Here is a 21,565-nt window from a genome sequence, read left to right as displayed (position 1 = left end):
TGCATATAGGAGGCAGTAGCTGAACTTCAGAGAGCTTCCCAAGTGAATGAGAAATGAAGAAGCCAAGAGTGAGAGCCAGAGCTGGAAGGAGTGAGTATGAGAGAGAGCGAGAGAGAGAGAGAGGAAGAAGAGGTGGGAAAGTGAGGGGAGGGACAAGAGAGAAGGAGGAAAAGCAAAACACAGAGAGATGCAGTTGAGACTAGTCTGTGGAACCATTATAAAAAGATACAAAGAAATTGGACAGCAGAAATACGGACATGTGAGTTAAAAGACGGGAGAGTCTGAAGCCCATTTACTAACCGCAGGGAAGGAGACTAAAACACTGGCATGAAAGGGCTCAACAATGAAGACCTGATCTTTGAGAAGGCAAAAAGGAACATGCCCTAGAACACAAGCTCTAGGAGAACTGCAGGATGCTACCTCAGAGTTGCCGATGGAGCCCAGGGTCAGATTTGGGGATAAAAGGATACATAAATTCCACTATTAAGTCTGAACCTGCTCAGGGCTTGGATTCTTGAAAAATTACCATTGGAGCCCAGACCCCAAAGTGGCTCTCTTTAGGACTCTTGAGATGGAGTAATGATGAACAAGGATTGCAGGGAGAGGAAAAGAAGTGGGGAAGTAGCAAGAGCAAAATGAAGATGGAGACGTTGATAAACTTGTGTGAAAAATGATGAGAGGAGACAAAGTAGGATAGGGACCAGGGATAGATCCCGAGAGAGAGAGAGAGGAAGAAGAGGTGGGAAAGTGAGGGGAGGGACAAGAGAGAAGGAGGAAAAGCAAAACACAGAGAGATGCAGTTGAGACTAGTCTGTGGAACCATTATAAAAAGATACAAAGAAATTGGACAGCAGAAATACGGACATGTGAGTTAAAAGACGGGAGAGTCTGAAGCCCATTTACTAACCGCAGGGAAGGAGACTAAAACACTGGCATGAAAGGGCTCAACAATGAAGACCTGATCTTTGAGAAGGCAAAAAGGAACATGCCCTAGAACACAAGCTCTAGGAGAACTGCAGGATGCTACCTCAGAGTTGCCGATGGAGCCCAGGGTCAGATTTGGGGATAAAAGGATACATAAATTCCACTATTAAGTCTGAACCTGCTCAGGGCTTGGATTCTTGAAAAATTACCATTGGAGCCCAGACCCCAAAGTGGCTCTCTTTAGGACTCTTGAGATGGAGTAATGATGAACAAGGATTGCAGGGAGAGGAAAAGAAGTGGGGAAGTAGCAAGAGCAAAATGAAGATGGAGACGTTTGATAAACTTGTGTGAAAAATGATGAGAGGAGACAAAGTAGGATAGGGACCAGGGATAGATCCCCTGAAACAGAGAATAGACTAAGAGAGAGGGGACAGCCAGCATGCTCAGCCATTGTGCCAGTTTGTTGGAATATGCATCAATACAGAATATACACTGTCTGTGCAGAAATGAGGAGCCTGCATTCTAGACTGGCCTTGAGCTATATATTAAGACAGTATCAGGAGAAAAGGGGAGACTCACAGTTTCCCCTTTCTTTCCTACTCCAGCTAGAGCAAGAACAACACAGAAGCCTTCTTCTCATGCTGGCTTGGCCATGTCAGTCACTAAGTTGCTGTGGAATCACTCTCTACAGTCTCCTACAGAAGGGAAGAAATCTCTGCAACCAGTTATCTAAGTTATTCTCAGGGAACAACTTTTCATGATACAAAAAAAGCAGTTTGGGGACCAGTAGATGGCGTAATGGTTAGGTTGCTGGACTCCCACATAGTCCACCATGGTCGAGTCCCAGACCCGGTGGCTTAAAACTCACAGTGGGTACATGTGCGTGCATGCCCAAGATTCCAAGAGGAGAATGAAGGAGAAGGGCTTGCGGTATGGCGGTCCATCCTGGGCAGTGACTTCTCACTTTCTGTCTCTCTGTCTCTCCCTTTCTTTAAAATTTAAATTTTTTAAAAAGGCAGTTTTTTGAAAGGGTAGATAAGGATTCTTTTCTTTTTACTTCTTTAAAACCTAGAGATCTTAAGTATTATCACAAGAAATCAACTCCAATGAATAAACACCCTATGTGCTGACATTATTTAGTAAAGCATTTAGAATGACAAAAAGTGACTACATACAGGAATTTAACACACTTACTTGCTTAATAGGTGATTACTAGATTTCTAGATTTAGTCAGTAGGCTTGATTAAATATTTACTTGGTTTTTTTCTGCCACTCCCGTTTATATCCTGGAAATCTTAACCCAAGTAGCCAAGTCCAAAAACGATAAAGCCTAAAATGTTAACATTATTACTCTCACAAAAGATAGGATCTTTTTATGTTTACAGTCCTTGTTATAACAAGGTAATTGGTGCCTTTCACTGAAGAAAAGCTTCTTTTTTTTTTTTTTTTTTTAGTTTAGCAGTAGGTATAGCACTGATTTGGTCAAGGGTTATACAATTAATAGATTGGGGGGAGGGTTCTTCTGCTTTCTACATCCCAGTACATGTCTATTTCTACCTATTATTGTCATAACTGCCTTAGATGTCCCCGGCACCTCCACTTTTTATCTGAGTCAGAATCAAGTCTCCCTCCACCATTAGATGTTTACAATGTTAGTCCTTCTTTGAAGTAGAAAACTATTGACTTAGATTTCACACTAAAGTGTAAATAAATGATGGCAGGTTTTGCCCTAGGAATAGATTCTGGTAGAAAGAAGAGAATGAAGGTAGAAATAAGTAGGTGTCTTAAGAGAGTGACAGAAGAAACAACAGAGAAAGGAAAGGGATAACCAAGAGGGAAATGGGACTTCTGAGATCATTTACTTTGCTTTGCAGTGTTGCCTAGGAGCAACTCACGAACAATCTGAGAAGCTAAAGGTTTTGACAGATTCGCTTTACGTTAGATATTTGAAAACCATAATTTATTTTAAAATAATTATTTTATTTAACTTTATTTATTTATTTATTTAAATTTGACCAGAGAGGGACAGAGCAAGAGAGAGAGGGAAAGTGAGACAGTAAGCCCCCAGGTCTGGGACCCAAACTGTGGTCAGCCATGTGGGAGTCCAGTGCCCTTAACTGCCATGCCACCTACCAGCCCTGGAAACCATAATTATACCTATCAGATAAAGGTAGGTGTGCATAAACAGAGATATAAATACATGTTTGTATGTATAAGTGTATATACTATATATATACACACATATACATGTATTACGTGTGCACATATGTGTATGTATATATAGAGACGTATAGGTGTGTGTGTGTATGTATGTGTATATATATATGTATGTGTGAGAGGCTATCCAAGAGAAGAAAGTTAAATGCCAGCTCCCACTACCTTGATCAGCTGATGACTGAGTTCCTCCTGTGGCTTTTAGTGTTATATATCCAAACTATTTTGGATATACTCTTCTTATGCCCTCCTGTCCACAGCTTACTGTCTGTCATAATCTGTTAATGTCACTTGTCCCTCAGGTCCATTGGACTTTCTGGGACATGACACCAGAGGCATATGGTCTGGTTATTGCTCGTTTTGTGCCATAACTGCCTTAGATGTCCCCCAGGCACCTCTACTTTTTATGCTGCCAACTGAAACTCATTATTTTTCTTAAAAACAAACAAACGAACAAACCACCCTGTATCCTATGTTCCCCATCTCTGTATATGGGTTTTCAATCTATCTCATCTCCAAACTAGAACCCCAATAATCATACCCAGACTCCTTCCTAACCTCCAATCCATTCAATCACTAAATTCTGTTCATTCTACCCTAGAAATGGCTTCCCCCTTTGTGCCTCTTTTCTATTTCTACTTCCCCTATCTTAATTTAGGGCTTTGTTTTCTCTTACCTGGACTATCATACTTCATATGCCAATCTCTAGTTTCCTTACCTCCTTCTCCTCATTATCTTTCACACTGCACCAGGGCTATTCTTTCTGTGAACCAAATATGACTGTATGGTCTTTGCTTCAAAAAAACCTCTGCTATCTCCTGGCCTATGAATGAAATTCAAACCGTTTGGCTTGACACATGAAATCATTTATAATTAGTTCTCAAATGATTTGTCCAACTTCAACTCTCATCATTCTGCCATTCAAACCATACACTACAGTTGAACTGAATTTGTTCTTGAAATGCTCTGCCATTTTGTGGTTGCTCTGATCACATGTTCCTTCTGCTAGAAATACTCTTCCTCCTACTCTTCCCTTGAAAAACATCTAATTACTCTGAAAACTCGGCTCATCGCCACTTCCTCTGTGAAGCCTTCTGTTATAGATGACTTGTCTGCATCCCTCCAATGTTCATATATTGAAACCTGAAACCCCAATGGTATTTGGAGATGAGGCCTTTGAGAGGTAATTAATTAGCTCAAGAGGTTGGAGCCTTCATGGGTGGGATTAATCCCTTATAAGAAGAGACATGAGAGAGATGAGCTATCTCTCAGCCATGTCAAGACAAAACAAGGCACCAGTTATCTACAAGCTGGGAAGTAAGCCCTCACCAAACACCAGATTTTGGACTTCCCAGCCTCAACTGAGAAAAATAAATACTTGTTATTAAGCTAATCAGTGTATGGTACTTTTGTTACAGTAAGCCAAGCAGATTAAAGCACTTTTCATTACTCTCTCCTGAAATTAATTACATCATCTTTTTCTTATGTTTCCTCCATGGCTCTGCTAGAATTTTTAAGGTGTCTTGTCATTATCTGTCTCCCCGATAGACTACAGAATCTTCTTGGGCAGAAACGTATTGAGAGCAACCACTTACCACAGTAAGTGCTCAAGATGTGCTACTGGAATTAATTTGTTTTAATATGACAAAAAAGTAGTGTGTATTAAAAATGATCACATATGTTTTGCTTTTCACCCATATGAAAAATAAAACTTCTTTAGGTAAAAAAGGCAAAAATATGATTCAGTGATTATGAGGAAGGCTCGATTTAAATCTCATTGGCGGTTTAAACATCACTTGCTCGATGAAACATGAGCCTGCTCTTGTTTAGGAAAACTTCAGAAAAGGACATGAAGTGACCAAAGAAGGGACAAAGTGGTAGGTTACATAAACAAGCAAGGCCTTAGTAGCAGTCCATGCTCAGGAAGAAACAGATATTATTATCTGTAATTTACTTTAAAATGCTCAGTATAGGCCAGAAATTGCAAATGCCAGTGAGCCAAATCAGAGTCTCCATGTGGTTTTGTAAGCAGGTTTTGTGAGAACACTGCCAAGCTCATTCATTTAAGTAGTCTGTAACCACTTCTATACATTAACGGTTGAGTCGAATAATAGAACAGAAACAGAATGGCCTGCAAAGCCAAAAACATTCAGTACATGGCCCTTTACAAAAGCAATTTGCTGACCCCTCATATAGACCACATGGTATAAATGTGTGTTAATTTCAATCTACAATCCAGAGACAGTCTGTTGCCCTAACTCATTTCAGGTTCAGCTAAAGCTAACATTTAATAAAATATAAATATATTCTGCCCTTTTTTGAACTGAGCATAAAAATTTAGTGAGCTCTGTGCTCTGTACCACAGAAATGGCATCCTAGGTGATTCCTGAATGGTTCTGGGTACAACTGCTGATCTGGATGTTTCCTGGGACCTTGATCCAATGAGAGAGTTGACTAAATATTGACTCTAGGATATTGCTACATTTGCTCACGATGACTCTTTCATGTACACAAAGTCTTCATAAAAGGCCAGTGCAGGAACTTTCTCAAACTTACAGAATGGGGCAACACTGCTATGTGCCTGCTTACCAGAGGATGGCCATATGGATAGTAGAAATCAATATAGATTTGGTTTAGTTATAATTTTGTGGAGATGGGACTATAGCAGTCACTTACTAGTAACTATGGTAGGCTCCCAATTTTCACTTAAAAGAACCTAATAGTTTCTCATGATCTTTAGCTTAAATCAGTAGCTAGAAGCTCACTATGAGAACAGTCACATTAGTCTCGATACATTCAGAAGGTCTTTCTTCTCATGTTGCATGACTGGGGCGCTCTGACATAAAGCACTATCATGTACCACATGCATAAACAACCCAGTTCGCACTGTGTACACAGGAGATGGGAGATAAATGAGCAAGATCAAGGCATGGAGTATGGGAGAGTGACCAGTTGGTTATGTGTACACCATGAAAAAACTTGAGAGAGTACAAAGTGGGGAGTGGATGCACAGAACAATGAGGGAGAATTGAGCCCTTGTATGAAAGAATCTGCAAACCATGGCAAATGGATGAATTCAAATAGTGTAGTGTTAATCTGTTCTGGTATACATATTACTTTGGAGGAAAAGGGGTATAATATAAAAAATATTATTTGAAACTTTAGATAAACAATTATTTAAAAAGCAGAAAAACTTAAAAAAAAAACATATTCATGTTTACAAGCCTCAGATATTTCACAATTCTAAATCTAGAATCAAGGTGCAAACATTTAGAGCCAAGGACTTCAAAATACACATATCCCAGCAGATTCTTGGCAATACAGCACAAGATGATTTTTGATGAAAAATGGAATATGCCATTTAAGCTCACAAAGTAAGCAAAACAGTTACTTACTGACTCAGAAATTTCTTTTTGTGGTGCTGGAGTAGATAGTTTGAGCTCTTCCCCTGACATCCCAAATCCAGGATGAAGTGTCGATGAACCAAACACTTGAACAAGATAGGAATCAAAATCCTCACAAATTTTTTTAAACAATTTTTGCTTCAGTGTGTCTTAAAAAAGAAATAGAAAATGGAGATAGTAGAAACAATAAAACATTACTTAAACTGAAGAGATCTGCCTTTGAAACAAGCAGATATTTTCTCACTACTTGAAATCAACTGCTAAGTGAACAGATAAAATATTTTATATGACTTCTTACAGATAGAGGCCATCTAAAATGATTTAATTTAATTTAATTTAATAATATACAATGTTACAAAGAAGCAGAAGAATGACTTAAATGCTGTTTACCCAAAGTGTCTGGGGACTGGGCAGAAGAATGACTTAAATGCTGTTTACCCAAAGTGTCTGTTGACTGGGCATTGCTCTATGTAAAGGGGTAACAAGTTGAAGGCAATTACCTATGGATTTAGGGATAGCAAAAGTCTAGCCAGTCCAAAAATATATTCCTTGCTGGTTATAATAAATTATTAATTCCTTTAGACAAAATGACAAAGCTTTTCAATTTTTTAAAATATAAATTGTCTTTGAATCATGTAATACTTTTGGCTATCCTAACACATTAACAGCCCAGTGAGATTGAATTTATCAGACAAACCCACCAGTTTACCCAGCAGGGTGTTGAGGAAATAGATCCTCTGGTTAGAGAGGCCTTAGGAAGGAGGGGAAATAGAAGATGGGAAACTTTTGGATATGAAACACTATCCTTAGCATGGTCTGTGCTAGGATCAGGAGAGGGCAAGGGCATAAGGCATTGAGAGTCTGTGCCCAGCCATGTCAGGCCCCACTCCCATGTGAGTGGGAGAGGAAGGATGGAGTGAAACTGCGGGCTGAAAACAGAATAAGCCCACAGTTATATTATAAGAATAATTTACTTATTTCACGAGCTTGCCGGTATGGGCATTAGTGGAACAAGTCATCAGTTTACAAAGAATGGGAATATGTTTCAATGTAAAACTATATTGGTCATAATTTAATCATATGTGAGTCAGTGACTTAGGATGTCTCATTAGTAAATATTGATGTGAGAGGATAATGTTAGCACAGGGAAGATCATCAAGTTAGCATTAACTATATGAGGAATATCCAAATGGTTGTCCTTTGGGATAAATTCCTGATGTCAACTTGTATAGTCATCATTATGTTTTCATAAAAATAGAGACCAGTACATAACTCTATGTAATTCCATTTATATTAGTTTCTCATCTCTTTAGATTATCAGAACTTTTATTTATTCATTAGGCACTTAGCTCATTTTGATTATATGTTCATTTCCTGCCTTATTGCTGACTTTGCCAACCCTTAATCTAGGTAACTTTCTGAATAGTAACCAATCTTAGCAATTTCTCAAATTCTATTCTCTCTATTCCTGTCCATTGACCATGAACAACCGAGTTAAATGCAAAGCCAACACAGCACTTACTATGTGTGAATAAAGACAAGGGAGGTCTTTATCCACAAAACTGGATGATACTAAATATTTTTTTTTACCTTCTGCAGTCAATGTGTTCCATTTAATGTTGGCATAAGCCTCATTAACCTCCTGCTTCCCCTGTTTGGTAAGTATAATCCAGTGGTGTGGTATTTGATCAAACAATATAAATTCCTTTCCCCAGAACAGTCAGCCTCACCTTGTAAGGTAAAGAAGTCATCAAATTGATAAACATGCTCTGGGTCAGTAGCAATTAGATTCATTTCTTGGTGGAATATTTCAAAGTTGGGATCATTCTTCTTAACCACCCCAATCACAAATATCTCCACATTGGTGTCACTGGCATTCTTCACCACCTCTGTAAGTTTCTTTTTATCCCGAGAATCTGTCTGCCCATCGGTGATGACCAAGGCCACCTTCTTCACACCTGGCCTTGCATCCTTGAACATGTCATTGGCTGCTTGAAGGGCAGTGGCTGTGTAGGTGCCTTCTCCCAGGTACTGCATATTGTCCACAGCCAGCTTGAAGTCATCCTTGCTGGAGAACTGCTTCAGGTTAGCCACCTCCTCCACCTTGTGGCTGTAGTTGATTATGCCTATGCGGGCTGTGGCAAGGTCTAGAGCAACCCGGTCTGCCATCGTCTTCACAAAATTCTTGATGATCTGAAAGTTTTCTGGCCCCACGCTTTCTGAGCTATCAATTACAAATACTAGCTCTAGTGGAGTCTCTTTACATTTGGGGCCACAACCTAAAAGACAAATGTTTAGAGAGAAACATTGCAACATGAAAACAAAAGCATTACTGACTAGGAGGGGAGAGAATGGCAAGGACAGTCCTGAGTTGTTATCTCTCTCTTCTATGACTGTGGAAACAGCTGGCAACTGTCTCCCTCTGGTTTCCATACTTGACTCTTTTCCAAAAATATATTTAAAAGAGCTGATAATGGATCAAATAATATATATATGCCCATATTCACATTAAGAAATTTTTTTAAGAGAGTCATCATGAAGCCAGGTGGTGGTGTGATGGTTAACTTGGCTAGATCCCACATGGTCAACTGTACAGTTTGGCTCCAAGACTGACAGCTTGAAAAACATACCAGGTACATGTGCATGTATGCCAAAAATCTCAAGAGAGGAGGTGAAGGAGAAGGGATTGTGGCAATGCAATCCCCCCATGGGGGGGGGTGCTTTATCACTTTCCCTCTATTTCTCTCCAGGGAGCATATGTGCCTCTAGCAAATTTAAAAAAAAAAAAAAGAGCTATTGGGCCTTGTGTATGCCTTACTAATTACATTCCTCTCCCCAAGAAATAACCACTAACCCTAATTTACTCTTTATCATTCCATCATTTGCATTTAATGTGAAAGTTGATATTTTAAGTCCTCAACCATTTCCCTAAATGAAAATGGACATTTTTTTTTTTTACTGTCATGGCCAATAGATGACATAAAGTAATGAAAATTTTTAATTGTAGAGAAAAGACTGGGGTCTAAACTGCACACAAGAATATAGCTACTTCTAACTACTCAAGTTTATGTCCTCAATCACCCACAACTATGGTGGCTTTCATGTTTTCAAAAAAGCTAGTAGTCCATTCACACTATAAAAGCTTTAGGAGGGCCCAGCCAGGGTGACACAGGCAAGAGGGTGCTGCTGCACTGTGGCTTTGGTTCAGTTCCTGGCCCAACCTAAGCAGGCTGAGCACCTGAGATCCTGGCTGACTGTGGGGCTGAAGGATGGTGACATGATAAGACATTGTCAATAATACCTACTGTCCCCTCCCTCTTTCAATTTCATTCAATCCTTCTTGCCATTGGAACATTAGATCTTTCCTTACAGCACTTTATCTTCAAAGGGTAGATGTTGTGGTGGTGGTGTTTTTCATTGTAAATAGCCAGAATTACATTTAATGAGTATTATCCCCAGTTATTAGATAGCTAACACATTAATTTCAAGAGACGAGTATTTTTAATCTCCATTTTAGGGAAACTGAGGCTTTAAAGAGCTAAGCAATCTGCCCAACCTCACAGAACCAGTAATATGCAGAACTAAGAAAATGTCTTGTGACTCTGATTTCCATGCAATTAAACTTCACTCGGTATTGCCTTCACACTGTATTTTCCTTTGTGCCTGCCAGAAAAATCACTATATTTAAAAAAAAATTCTGGTTCAGTAAATTGTTTTTGAATACGTATGAAACTTTTCAAAGCCACTGAAGATTAAAATCTTTGTTCTCCAGTATGTAAACAACTTTTTTTTTTTTTGGAGAGATTTTCACTGTGGGGCGCGTGTGCTCGCCAGACAGACAGAGAGAGACATAGAGACAGAAAGCAAGAAATCACCCCCCAGGGGGGATGGTCACGCCGCAATCCCTTCTCCTCCATTCTCCTCTCGGGATCTTAGGCACACACGCACACGCGCCCGGTGTGAGTTTTAAGCCACCGGGTCCAGGACACGAACCGCGGTCGACTACGTGGGAGTCCAGTGACATAGCCATTACGCTAACTGCTGGTTCCCTAAAAACAACTTTTGAAAGAAGTAATCCCAAAGTCAGCTGGTCAATAAGTCTCTGCTTAGAACATTCAAAATAGTTGGCAGAGTCGCCAGAAAATAAAAATTTAATTATCAGGATTGCCTTTATTTTATATCTTTATGTCACCCAACAGCCCAACTATAGAAAAACATCAGGAAATCAGGAGCTACTGTTACAGGATGTTTATACCCAGAAGCCATTTCTTAATTGGGTTATTGTTATAGAGAGTCCCAGACTGGTTCTTAAGTCCAGAAGACTTTTAGGGAACAAGTCAATTCTTGGTTTCTCAGTATGGAAGGACAATTATATTCCTGCCTCTTTCCACTTTAAACACAGGTTTCTGTCATCATTATTCCATCAATCTCTGGCCTTTTGTCTAATCTGTTTTCTTTATTTCCTCTTCTGAGAACTCTATTTTAAATTTAAAGTATCCAGCCATGAGAGTATTTTGACATAGTTGGGAAACAAAATGAACTTCTAACTCCATCTTTCTGCTTTGAGATTGAGAGCAGTTCTAGACACAGTACTCAAAATTCAATTCAGAAAGACTTCTTGACTTTGGGAAAGACAAACATTATAATTACCAGCCAGGATAGACTCAAGTATCAGCTGGGCTCTCATAGTCATATTTCCTTTGCTGTATTTTTCTTTCTTAGCTCAGGTAAATGTCACTGAATACAATGAGCACTATGCTTATAAAAATACCTACTGCCTACCCTTTCTAGGTTGGTAGCTTCATGCTCTGTAACCGGTCTTGGAAGATGTTTGTTTTTTTCTTAAATCAGGATTCCCATAGCCTCTCTGTTCCTGTCATTCTCCGCTGACTTTTCAAATGCACTTTAAACTTCCCCATAGCTATATGATAAACATTTTCTGGGTAAACACATTGTCTTGCCAACTTAGTATATAGTGGAGGTGATTATTTTTTCTTGATAGTCAAGAAAAGTGATTTTTTTCTTTGAAAGTCAAATCTTACCACATATTTCAATAATGAGTTTGATAACTTCTTCTTTCTAGGGAATAAAAAAGGAAAATGTATCAATATTAAGTATGGCTATATTTTTTCCATAGTCATAAAAGATATGTCTTATTACAATCAGCATTGAATCATATTATTTAATCCTTCTGCTATAGAAAATAAGATAAATAATCAGAGATAAAAGTTGGCTATATCATAACTGAAATGAGTTGTGAAACTTAATAGCTCAGACTCAGTTCATATTGCAGCTCTGGTATTTATCAGCATTTATGTGACCTCAGGCATCAGGTGACCTAAGTAGCTGCAGCCCAGGCTGTGTGAATTGAATGAGATTAAGCAAATGCACAGAGGCCTTAGCTCATGGTCTGACCTGTACTGCCTGTAATGGTGTGGTACAATACATGCATTCACTTACATGGTTTCAACCACAAGTGCTGAGCAACAGAGACAAGCACTGGACCCTACAGAGAATTCATTCTATACCATAGAGGGCAGGATTCTATATTTGTCAAAGACTTGAAGTTGAAAGGATAATAAACAGAAGCCTGGATTCCAGGAGGAAGCAGTAGGCCTAAACTAAGAAGATAAAATTTGACAGTTGCAAAGGTAAAGCTTTAAAAAACAAATCTATAGAAAAATTGAGATATAGTTGACAGAGCTGGTGACATTAACAGCAACATGTATGGAGATTATTCAGGACATTTAAAGTCTTTTAGTTTTGTTTGTTTGTTTTTGTAAAGAATAAAAGCCAATTATTCCAAATGACTATTTTAAAAGAACCCTCAAAACCTTGCTGAGTTACAATAATAAAATTATACAAAATGAGAGAGTCAACAGTCTATTTATGGGCCTTGTCATGCTCTTTATATTTAGAGAGAGTCAACAGTCTATTTATGGGCCTTGTCATGATATTTATATTTGGGCATATAGGAAATTGACATTAAACCCAGCCATTGTCAAACACAGTAATACAGCATCCTTCAAGGGTGGAAGCCATATGGCTGACTGTGAGTTTAGATCCCCAGACTGACCTAAAAACATGTTAATATGTATGAGGGCACCTAGGATAGGAAGGGTGGGAGCTAGTGGGCTGGGGGAAGGGGACTGTAATGTGACAAGACAGTATCAAGCATGTTTCTTTCTCACACATGGACTCTCAATCATTAAAGAATACAGTAAGTTTGAAAAATAATTAAAAAGCTGAAACTAGAACATGGAAAAAAAAGGAAAAGGTATATATTAGGTTGTCAGAAAAGTCATGATACATTTTTTGCATAGAAAAAATACATCATGACTTTTCTGACAACCTAATATTTACATATTTATACTAAGTATATCCAGAGGAAATGTATGTTCATATGTATTTATTTATATTTTTAATTTTTTGCATGCAGACAAAATACTACTTATAGTCTTTCCATTTAATATACATAATTAATTTTCCATATTAGTAAGTACTCTGGAAAAGTTGGTTACTAAAGTCAAATGCATGGCCATTCTAAGGTTCTCTGATGCATACCACCAAACTGTTCTTTTTTTTTTTTTGAGAGGTTTTTGCTATAGGGCACATGCACTCTTCAGACAGACAGAGAGAGACATAGAGACAGAAAGCGAGAAATCGCCCCCCAGGGGGGATGGTCACGCCGCAATCCCTTCTCCTCCATTCTCCTCTCGGGATCTTGGGCATGCATGCACACGCACTCGGAGTGTTTTAAGTCACCGGGTCCAGGACATGAACCACGGTTGACTACATGGGAGTCCAGCGACATAGCCATTACGCTAACTGCTGGTTCCCCAAACTGTTCTTCAGAAAAGTTTCAATGACTTACATTTCCAACAGCAGTATATAAGAAAATCTATTTTAGACACACAATACTGTTGTTATTATTATAAAAATTTTTTTTCTTTTCATTTGTGACAGAGTTTATGTGCACAGACCAAGTGGGGGAGAGAGAGCACCCTCCACATGATCTGGTCATGACAGCATTCCTCTCCTTTAGTCTTCCAGCCCATCAGATCACCAGCAGCTACATGTGTACCTGGTATACTTCCGGCCAAAAAGACTAAGGTCCCAAACCATGGTCATCTCGTAGGGCTTAGACTCTTCAGAGCAGCAAATCACCCTTGCACAACAAAGCTAGCCTTATTATTATATAATCTTTACTGTTTGGTAGACCAAAACACTTCATTGTTTTAAATTCTATTTATTCAATTGCTAGTAAGGCTAGATTGTACTTTATATGCATGTCTCCCAAGTTGTATCCTCTTGTGCACTGTTTTTGTTTTTGTTCTTAGGTTACTGTCATAGGGTGTATGTACTCACCAAAGACAGACAGAGAGAGGAAAAGTGAGAAATCAGCCCCCAGGGGGATGGCCATGCCATACCACAACCCATTTTCCTTCTGGGATTTTGGGCATGCATGCACACAGAACTAGCATGATTTTCAAGCCACCAGATCTGAGACTCAAACTGATCGTGAGGGTAGAGTGGGACTCTGAGATAGGGAGGAATGGAATGGAGTGTGGCTAGGAGCTCATGAAGATGATCGGGGCAAGCCTGAGCTTGGCAGAGCTTGATACATCTATAGGACATCCATGAAGAGGTCTAGCGGGCAGTAGGATGTCAGGTCTGGTGCTCAGGAGAGCAGTCTGAGCTGGAGGCAGATTTAAGAAATGTCAGGGTATTGGCCATTCAAACAGGGACTGTAAGGAAATGGCCTGGAACAGGGCCTCTCAACCTTTTTAACCAACATTCCTGCCACTCCATCCCCTCCTCTGCCCCTGCATTAGGTATATATATTCTTCTTCAGGTTTATAGTATAAATAAACCATTTTTTTCAATTACTATATGATTTTACTGTGCTATCAAAAGCTTTTTAGGAATCAGTACATGGGATAATGGTTACATTGCTAAACTCCCATACAGTTGACTGCAGATCAAATCCTGAACCCGGTGGCTTAAAATTCTCATGCTGGGCACATGTGCATGTATGCCCAAGATCCCATGAAGATATAGAGGAGAAAGGATTGCATCATGGCCATAGCCCCTGGTGGGGGCGGTGGGAGGTGGGATTTCTCACTTTTTGCCTGTCTCTCTGGCAAGTGCATATACACTATAGCAAAATCTCTCTCTCTAAAAAAAAATAAAATAAAACTAAATAATAAAATAAAAGGCTTTCAAACTGCATATCCCTTTGCCTTTAATGGCTATCCTCTCTGAGAGCTTGAAAACAGGAAGAAAGGACAAAACAGAAAAATCTTGAAAAAACTAACATTGAAAGGGAAGGTAGAAAAACTGTCTTTTTAAGTAATTTGGTGTGTATTAGTAAAACATTTAATGTCATCAGTGGTATTGGCCTCTATACATATATAATTTTTTTTTTAATTTGCCAGAGGGCATGTGTGCTTACCAGAGACAAAAATACAGAAAGTAAGATAGTACCTCACTCCTATGGAGAACAGTCATGTCACAATCCCTTTCCCTCTACCCCTCCGTGTTTTCAGGATTTTACCCATGCACAAGCATACGCATGTACCCAGTGTGTTTCTTAAGCCACCCAGTCCAGGACTCAAACCACCTGGTCAGTCATATGAGACCTAGTCACCTTAACCACCATACCATGAGCTAGCCCAGGTATTTGCCTCTTTTTTTTTTTTTTAATAGTAAATCAGAAATTTATTAGAAAGAAGAAAAGCAAGCTCCCATGAAGCAGTGAGAAGTCCCAAAAAATGGTTGCCACTGAGGGGATAAGTTTTGGGGCTTTTATCCTAGTAAGAATGAAGAACAGACCTGTTTTTCCTTTTTTCCAAAGGTATCTCAACAGGTGTTTTGTTTCTATTTTGGTATACAGAAAATAAGCCTAATGTGTATGATCCCTAATACTTTCAGATGCCAATTTATTTAACTTTTTCTATCTATCTTTTTTAGTACATTATGACTCATAAAGTTCCTGGTTTTAATCTTGGCTCTCCCAAATCTAGGGCTTATGCTCCACTGGCCTTATCATCTTCCCCTTTGATGATGTTAATTATGTCTGTACATTAATCATGTTTGTACAAAATTATCTTTAAGCAATATAAGAATGTTAGATAGCCAGCAACTTTGGTTTTACCAGCTACTGGCCTGCCCTGGAATTAAGACATTGCATTCCAATGGAATGCCACACTGTCATTGTTCAGTTTCCCCTGTAGTTTTCCCATTTCTCCAAAGTGCAGTCATCTGAAGTACAGTCTACAGTTACTATAGACAATAGAAAGGCAGGTATTTGCCTCGTAAAAGAGGAGTTTGGTGGTCTGGAATGAATCTGTAATTAATAGCAATTTGTAGACACATTTGATCAGGAAGAGAATGGGAGTAGAGAAAGAAAAGAGACCTTACAAGAATAGCTTTCATGGCAGAGCAGCCTGGATTTGGCATCAGAAGATCCAACTCTGGCTATAAGGGCTCTGCCACTTGCTAGCCAGGTGGCTCCAAGTATATTCCTCAGCCTTACCTAGCATGTCTTCATTTGAAGTGAACATATACACTATCTACTTCATGGATCTGTCATGCAGATTAAATGTGAAGTCTTAGACAAGAAAAGGCAATGGTCATCAGTCCACCTCTTTCTTTTTGCACCCCATCTTCATCAATGTTACATCACATGGGGCCTTGGCAGCATTCATGCAGTGAACCCAGTCTTCACTTCCACACACTGTCTAAATCTCCTGAAAACATCTGTCCCTTAGCCACCTTTTAGACCCATACATACAGATCAGTGCTATCAGCTCTCCAAACCTGGGAAGATTTGAGCCAAAAGTTCTGGAATCCTATATGGCGTGAAGTGTGGCATAGAGGGGTGATATGTGCAGGGTGGATATACACTTTGGTCTCAAGAACTCCTTACTCAAAAGCAGGAGTGCAGCTGGAGAAGACCAGAAGTCCAAAGTGGAGCTCTCTAAAACTCCCAGGTCCTCTGCAATACTGGGTAAGATTGGCGTTGATGTGGAGGACCACAACACAGTGCCTGTCTCATACTAGGTTTCATTTCATGAAAATCCTCTTTTCCTTGGCTCTTCCCTTCTGCTAGTCCTGTCTTCTAGAATCTAGAAAGCCAATGTCAGCAGAATGGTATCCCTATTTCTAAGAGCTCTGCCTCTTGGTAAAATCTTTCCATGTAAGAGGTAAAGCCTATGTTGTCTCTAAACATCATCATACGTAATTTCATCTGCACTGTACACCCCCCTCAACCTCTTTTCTATTATGGCATTTATCACATTGTAGGTGAACATCTTTTGCTTTTCTGCCTCTCCACTAGTCTGTGAGCTTGCTTCCAGGGATGAAGTCTCTTATTTGTCACTATTTTCCTAGTGCTTATTTCAGAGTCTGACCCAGAGTATGGTTTAGTGGACATGCAGAAGAAATGTTAATGAAATGATTACATGAATGAATGATGAAGGAAAATAGTCCTGTTGGAAAAACAGAGCAGATTGTTCTGTTGTTGAACCCATGGGGAAAGGGTCCTGTGGTTACTTATACACACTCTTCATGCTACTTTGAGGAAGAATTCCTGCATACCAAGCTGCTTCATCCACTGCTGGAATTTTTGAGGGGTCTGATTTGTGGTGGGTAATGACAAAGAGAAAAGGTAGATGGGCCATAGAACACAGTGGTACATACTGATTTGCAGCTCTTCCCTTCCCTACCTGAATTTGCACCCTCTCACATGTGCATTCTCCTGCCATAGTACATAGGATCAACCACCAGATTATGATCCATGACAAATCAAAAAAGAAAAAAAGAAAAGGTCCCCCTTTCTCCTTAACTCCAGGAAATGTAATGTCTTGAAATCAGAAAGAAAGACTTGGACTTTGCTACAGAAATTCTAAAACTTTTCTACCCATGAAAATTCAGAGTCAGACCACTCTACCTCCAACTATATTGGCCCTTTGGGTGCAGCTTCATGGCTGGAAGCATCCCCCAGCCAAGGACCCTCTGCTTCTAGACCCCAGTGCTAGCCAGGTAGGCAAGTTTCACCATCCCTCTCTTTTCTGCCCCTTCTAACTTTTTTTCCTCTTGAAAAACAAACAAACAAACAAAAACAAACAAACAAACAAAAACAACAGCTTCTCTGCCACTTTTGTGCCTTTCTCTTGTTAATTTGGCTCCTCTTCTCTCAACTAGAACAGGAAGCATCCAGGCCACTCCACTTCTGACTGTGTTGGCCCCTTCTGTGCACAAGCATGCCACACAATTTTCTATTTTTAACCCAATTTAATTATCTACTTAAGTGATTTCTGGGTTTTTTCCCCCCTCCTCTTGTTGTTCTAGTTCTTTCTTTCCTTTTTCTTTGTTTTTCCTTTGTATTTCTATTTCTAACATTCTTTTTCTTTATTGTTTTACTGCTCAGCCCTTACCCATTTCCTAGAAAAGACTAGGTGCATAGTAGCTAAACATCTGAACATTGTGAGTTTTAAACAATTCTTTGTACCTTACTGTAGCTATAGCAAGAAGAGTGAAATTCCCAATTATAAATCCAATTGCAAAACTTATCCTGTGATTCTGATACTAGAGGACACAGTGTAAGGCAGAAAATAGCAACAAACTATTTCACCATCAGGGAAATACATGAGTTCACAGTCACAGAATTCATCTCCAACAAATTAGCCAAAAGTGAACACAATACCAAATGACAAAGAATAGGAGAAGAGCCTCATGGATGAGAGAATAAAGTAATACATCTCCAGCAAAAGAACACTGTAACTCATCTCCAAGTAGAGAAAATTTAGAGGATATTACCAAAACGTCAGAAAAAGAATTCAGAATATTTATTGTAACAAAATTCAATGAGATGCAAAGAGACAAGACATTGAGCTCCAAGAGATGAGGAAGTTCTTCCACGATATGAAAGAAGAACTAGACAACATAAAAAAGAATCAAACAGAACTGTTAGATATGAAGGTTGTAATACAGGAAATCAAAACCTCATTTGGAAGTATTAAAAGCAGGTTAGACAACAGAAAAGATAAAATCTCAGGAGTAGAAGACAAAGCTTCTGACTAGAAAAATAATAAAAAATACCAAGAAAACAGCCAAGAAAACTGAGGGAACTATATGAGAAATACTAGGCACCATGAAATGCCAAACATCTGAATAAGCATTATCCTAGAAGGTGAAGAAACCAATAAGGGCATTGATAATCTATTCCACAAAATTCTTTTTTTTTTTTTCTGAAGAGGTTTTTGCTATAGGGCACGTGCGCTAGCCAGACAGACAGAGAGAGAAAGAGAGACAGAAAGTGAGAAATCACCCCCCTGGGCCACAATCCCTGCTCCTCCATCCTCCGCTTGGGATCTTGGGCATGCGTGCACATGCGCCCAGCATGAGTTTTAAGCCACCAGGTCCAGGACATGAACCGCGGTCGACTACATAGGAGGCCAGCGACATAGCCATTACACTAACTGCTGGTCCCTAGTCCACAAAATTCTTGAAAAAAACCTTTCCATGTCTGGAGAGGCACTCACGCATCCAGACCCAAGAAATACAAATAACCCCAAGTAGAATCAATCCAAGTAGATACTCTATGTGGCACATCATAGCTAGATTGGCCAAAATCACAGACAAACACAAGATACTAAGATTTTCAAGAGAGAAATGTCAAATCACTTACAAAGGCTATCCCATCAGTCTAACACTGGACCTCTCATTGGATACAATGCAAGCAGAAAAAGAATGGGAAAATATATTCAAAATGTTAAATAAAAAACAATTTCAACCAAGAATACTATACCCGGTAAGACTATCCTTCATATGGGGAAAGAAAATAAAAACGTTCTCAGATAAACAAAACCTGAAAGAATTTACCAACTCCAGACCAGCTCTTCAAGAACTTCTGAAAGGAGTACTGTACCAAGAAAACTAAAGTCAGAAAGACAGCAATAAGAAAACAAAAAACAACCAAGTATATGGCTAACTTAATGGTAGGGACAAGTCTGGAAATATTGATAGTAATGTTGACTGTTAATGGATTAAATTCTCCAGTCTCTTGAAACCCTCCATCTGCTGCCTACAAGAAATCCATTTCATGGATAAAGACATACATAAACTAAAAGTAAAGGGCTGGAGAAAGGTATTCCATGCAAATGAAAACCAAAAAAAGAACAGGAGTCGTATACTGATTTCGGACAAAATAGGCTTTAAGACAAAAACCATAAGAAGGGACAAAGAAGGGTATTATATAGTAGTAAAAGAACTAATCCACCAAGAATATATAACACTTATAAATATCTATGCACCCAACTCAGGGGCACTCAAATATGTAAAGGAAAGACTGCTAGATATTAAAGAAGAGATAGACTCTAACACAATAATTGTTGGAGATCTCAACACCCCATTGACACCTTCAGACAGGTCAATGAGAAAAAAATAAGCAACAAGATTCTAGACTTAAATGATACCACAAATCAGATGGACTTGATAGACATCTATAGAACTTTCCACCCAAAAACACAAAATGTAAATTTTTATCAGCTCCACATGGTACTTTCTCGATGACTGACCACATGAAAGGGCACAAGACCAGCCTTTACAGATTCAACGGCATAGAAACTATATCCAGCATCTTCTCCAACCATGGTGGAATTAAATTTGATATTAATCTCAGGGAAAACCTTTGAAAATACACAAATACACGAAAATTGAATAACCTACTTCTGAATGACTTCATGACTACTGAAGAAATTAAGACTGAAATCAAAAGAGTCATGGAAACAAATGATAATGAGTACACAAGTTTCCATAATTTATGGAACACTGCAAAAGCAGTCATAAGAGGAAATTCTATAGCAATTAGTGTGCAGAAGAAAAAAATGGAAAGGTGGAGAAAGGACAACATCATACCTCAGGAAATTGGAAAAAGAACACCAAAAAAATCCCAAAAATGCCAGGAGAAAATAAATAATAAAGATTCAAGCAGAAATAAATGAAACAGAAAATAAATGGACTATACAGAAAATAAATGAGAACAAAAGCTGGTTCTTTGAAAAGATAAACAAGAGTGACACTCCATTAGCCAGACTAATTAAGAAGAAGAGAGAAAGTAACCAGATACATAAAATTCACAACAAATCAGGCAGCATTACAACAGAAATAACAGAAATACAAAACATCATTAGAGGATATTATGACTATAGAGAAACAAAAAAGAAAACCCAGATGAAATGGACAAATTCATGGACACATATCATCTACCAAAATTAATTCAGGAGGACAAAGAAAGGCTGAATAGACCTATAACAAGCAATGAAATCAATTAAGTAATAAATGACCTCACAACAAAGAAAAGTCCAGGTCCCAATGGCTTCACTGCTGAATTTTACAAAACTTTTAAAGGAAAGATAACCCCCATTCTACTCATACTGTTTCTAGAGATCCAAAAGGAAGGAACTCTTCCAAATTAATTCTATAAAGCCTCCATTACCCTCATTCCCAAAATGGATAAAGATATGACAAAAAAGGAAAACCACAGACCTATATCTCTGATGAATATAGATCCAAAAATTCTCAATAAGATACTTGCTAACTGTATTTAACAGCATATAAAAACATTTATTTATCATGACCAGGTAGGCTTTATTCCAGGAATGCAAGGGTGGTTTGACATACACAAAACCATAAATGTAATACACCATATTAACAGAAAGAAAGACAAAAACCATGTGATCATTTCAACTGATGAGGAAAAAGCATTTGACAAAATACAACATTATTCATGATTAAAATTCTCAAGAAAATTGGCATAGAAGGATTGTTTCTCAGCTTAATAAAAGCCATCTATGAAAAACTTATAGCTAACATTATACCGAATGGGAATAAGCTGAAAGCTTTTCCACTAAAAACTGGTACAAGATAAGGCTGCTCACTTTCTCCGCTCCTATTCAATATAGTACTGGAAGTCCTAGCCAATGCAATCAGACAAGAGAAGGAATCAAAAGGCATTC

The 21,565-nt window shown here is 38.7% G+C and overlaps 1 protein-coding gene across 1 annotated transcript in view; it reads right to left on the bottom strand.

Annotated features, from left to right (window-relative positions):
• LOC102481117 (collagen alpha-1(XXVIII) chain) overlaps positions 1-21,565 on the bottom strand; it is a gene marked incomplete at its 5' end in the record, with an annotated part of 182,282 nt that overhangs the window by 16,055 nt on the left and 144,662 nt on the right. Inside the window, 3 exons of the mRNA XM_006165543.3 lie at positions 6,534-6,691; positions 8,273-8,821; positions 11,585-11,621. Coding sequence (XP_006165605.1) covers positions 6,534-6,691; positions 8,273-8,821; positions 11,585-11,621 — 744 coding nt within the window. The remainder of the gene's footprint in view (positions 1-6,533; positions 6,692-8,272; positions 8,822-11,584; positions 11,622-21,565) is intronic.

Source organism: Tupaia chinensis, unplaced genomic scaffold (assembly GCF_000334495.1).
Source record: "Tupaia chinensis unplaced genomic scaffold, TupChi_1.0 Scaffold143951_1, whole genome shotgun sequence".
In the NCBI taxonomy this organism is placed as follows: Eukaryota; Metazoa; Chordata; class Mammalia; order Scandentia; family Tupaiidae; genus Tupaia; species Tupaia belangeri.
Note: the sequence above shows the minus strand (reverse complement) of the source record. Positions and strands in the feature narration are given on the sequence as shown.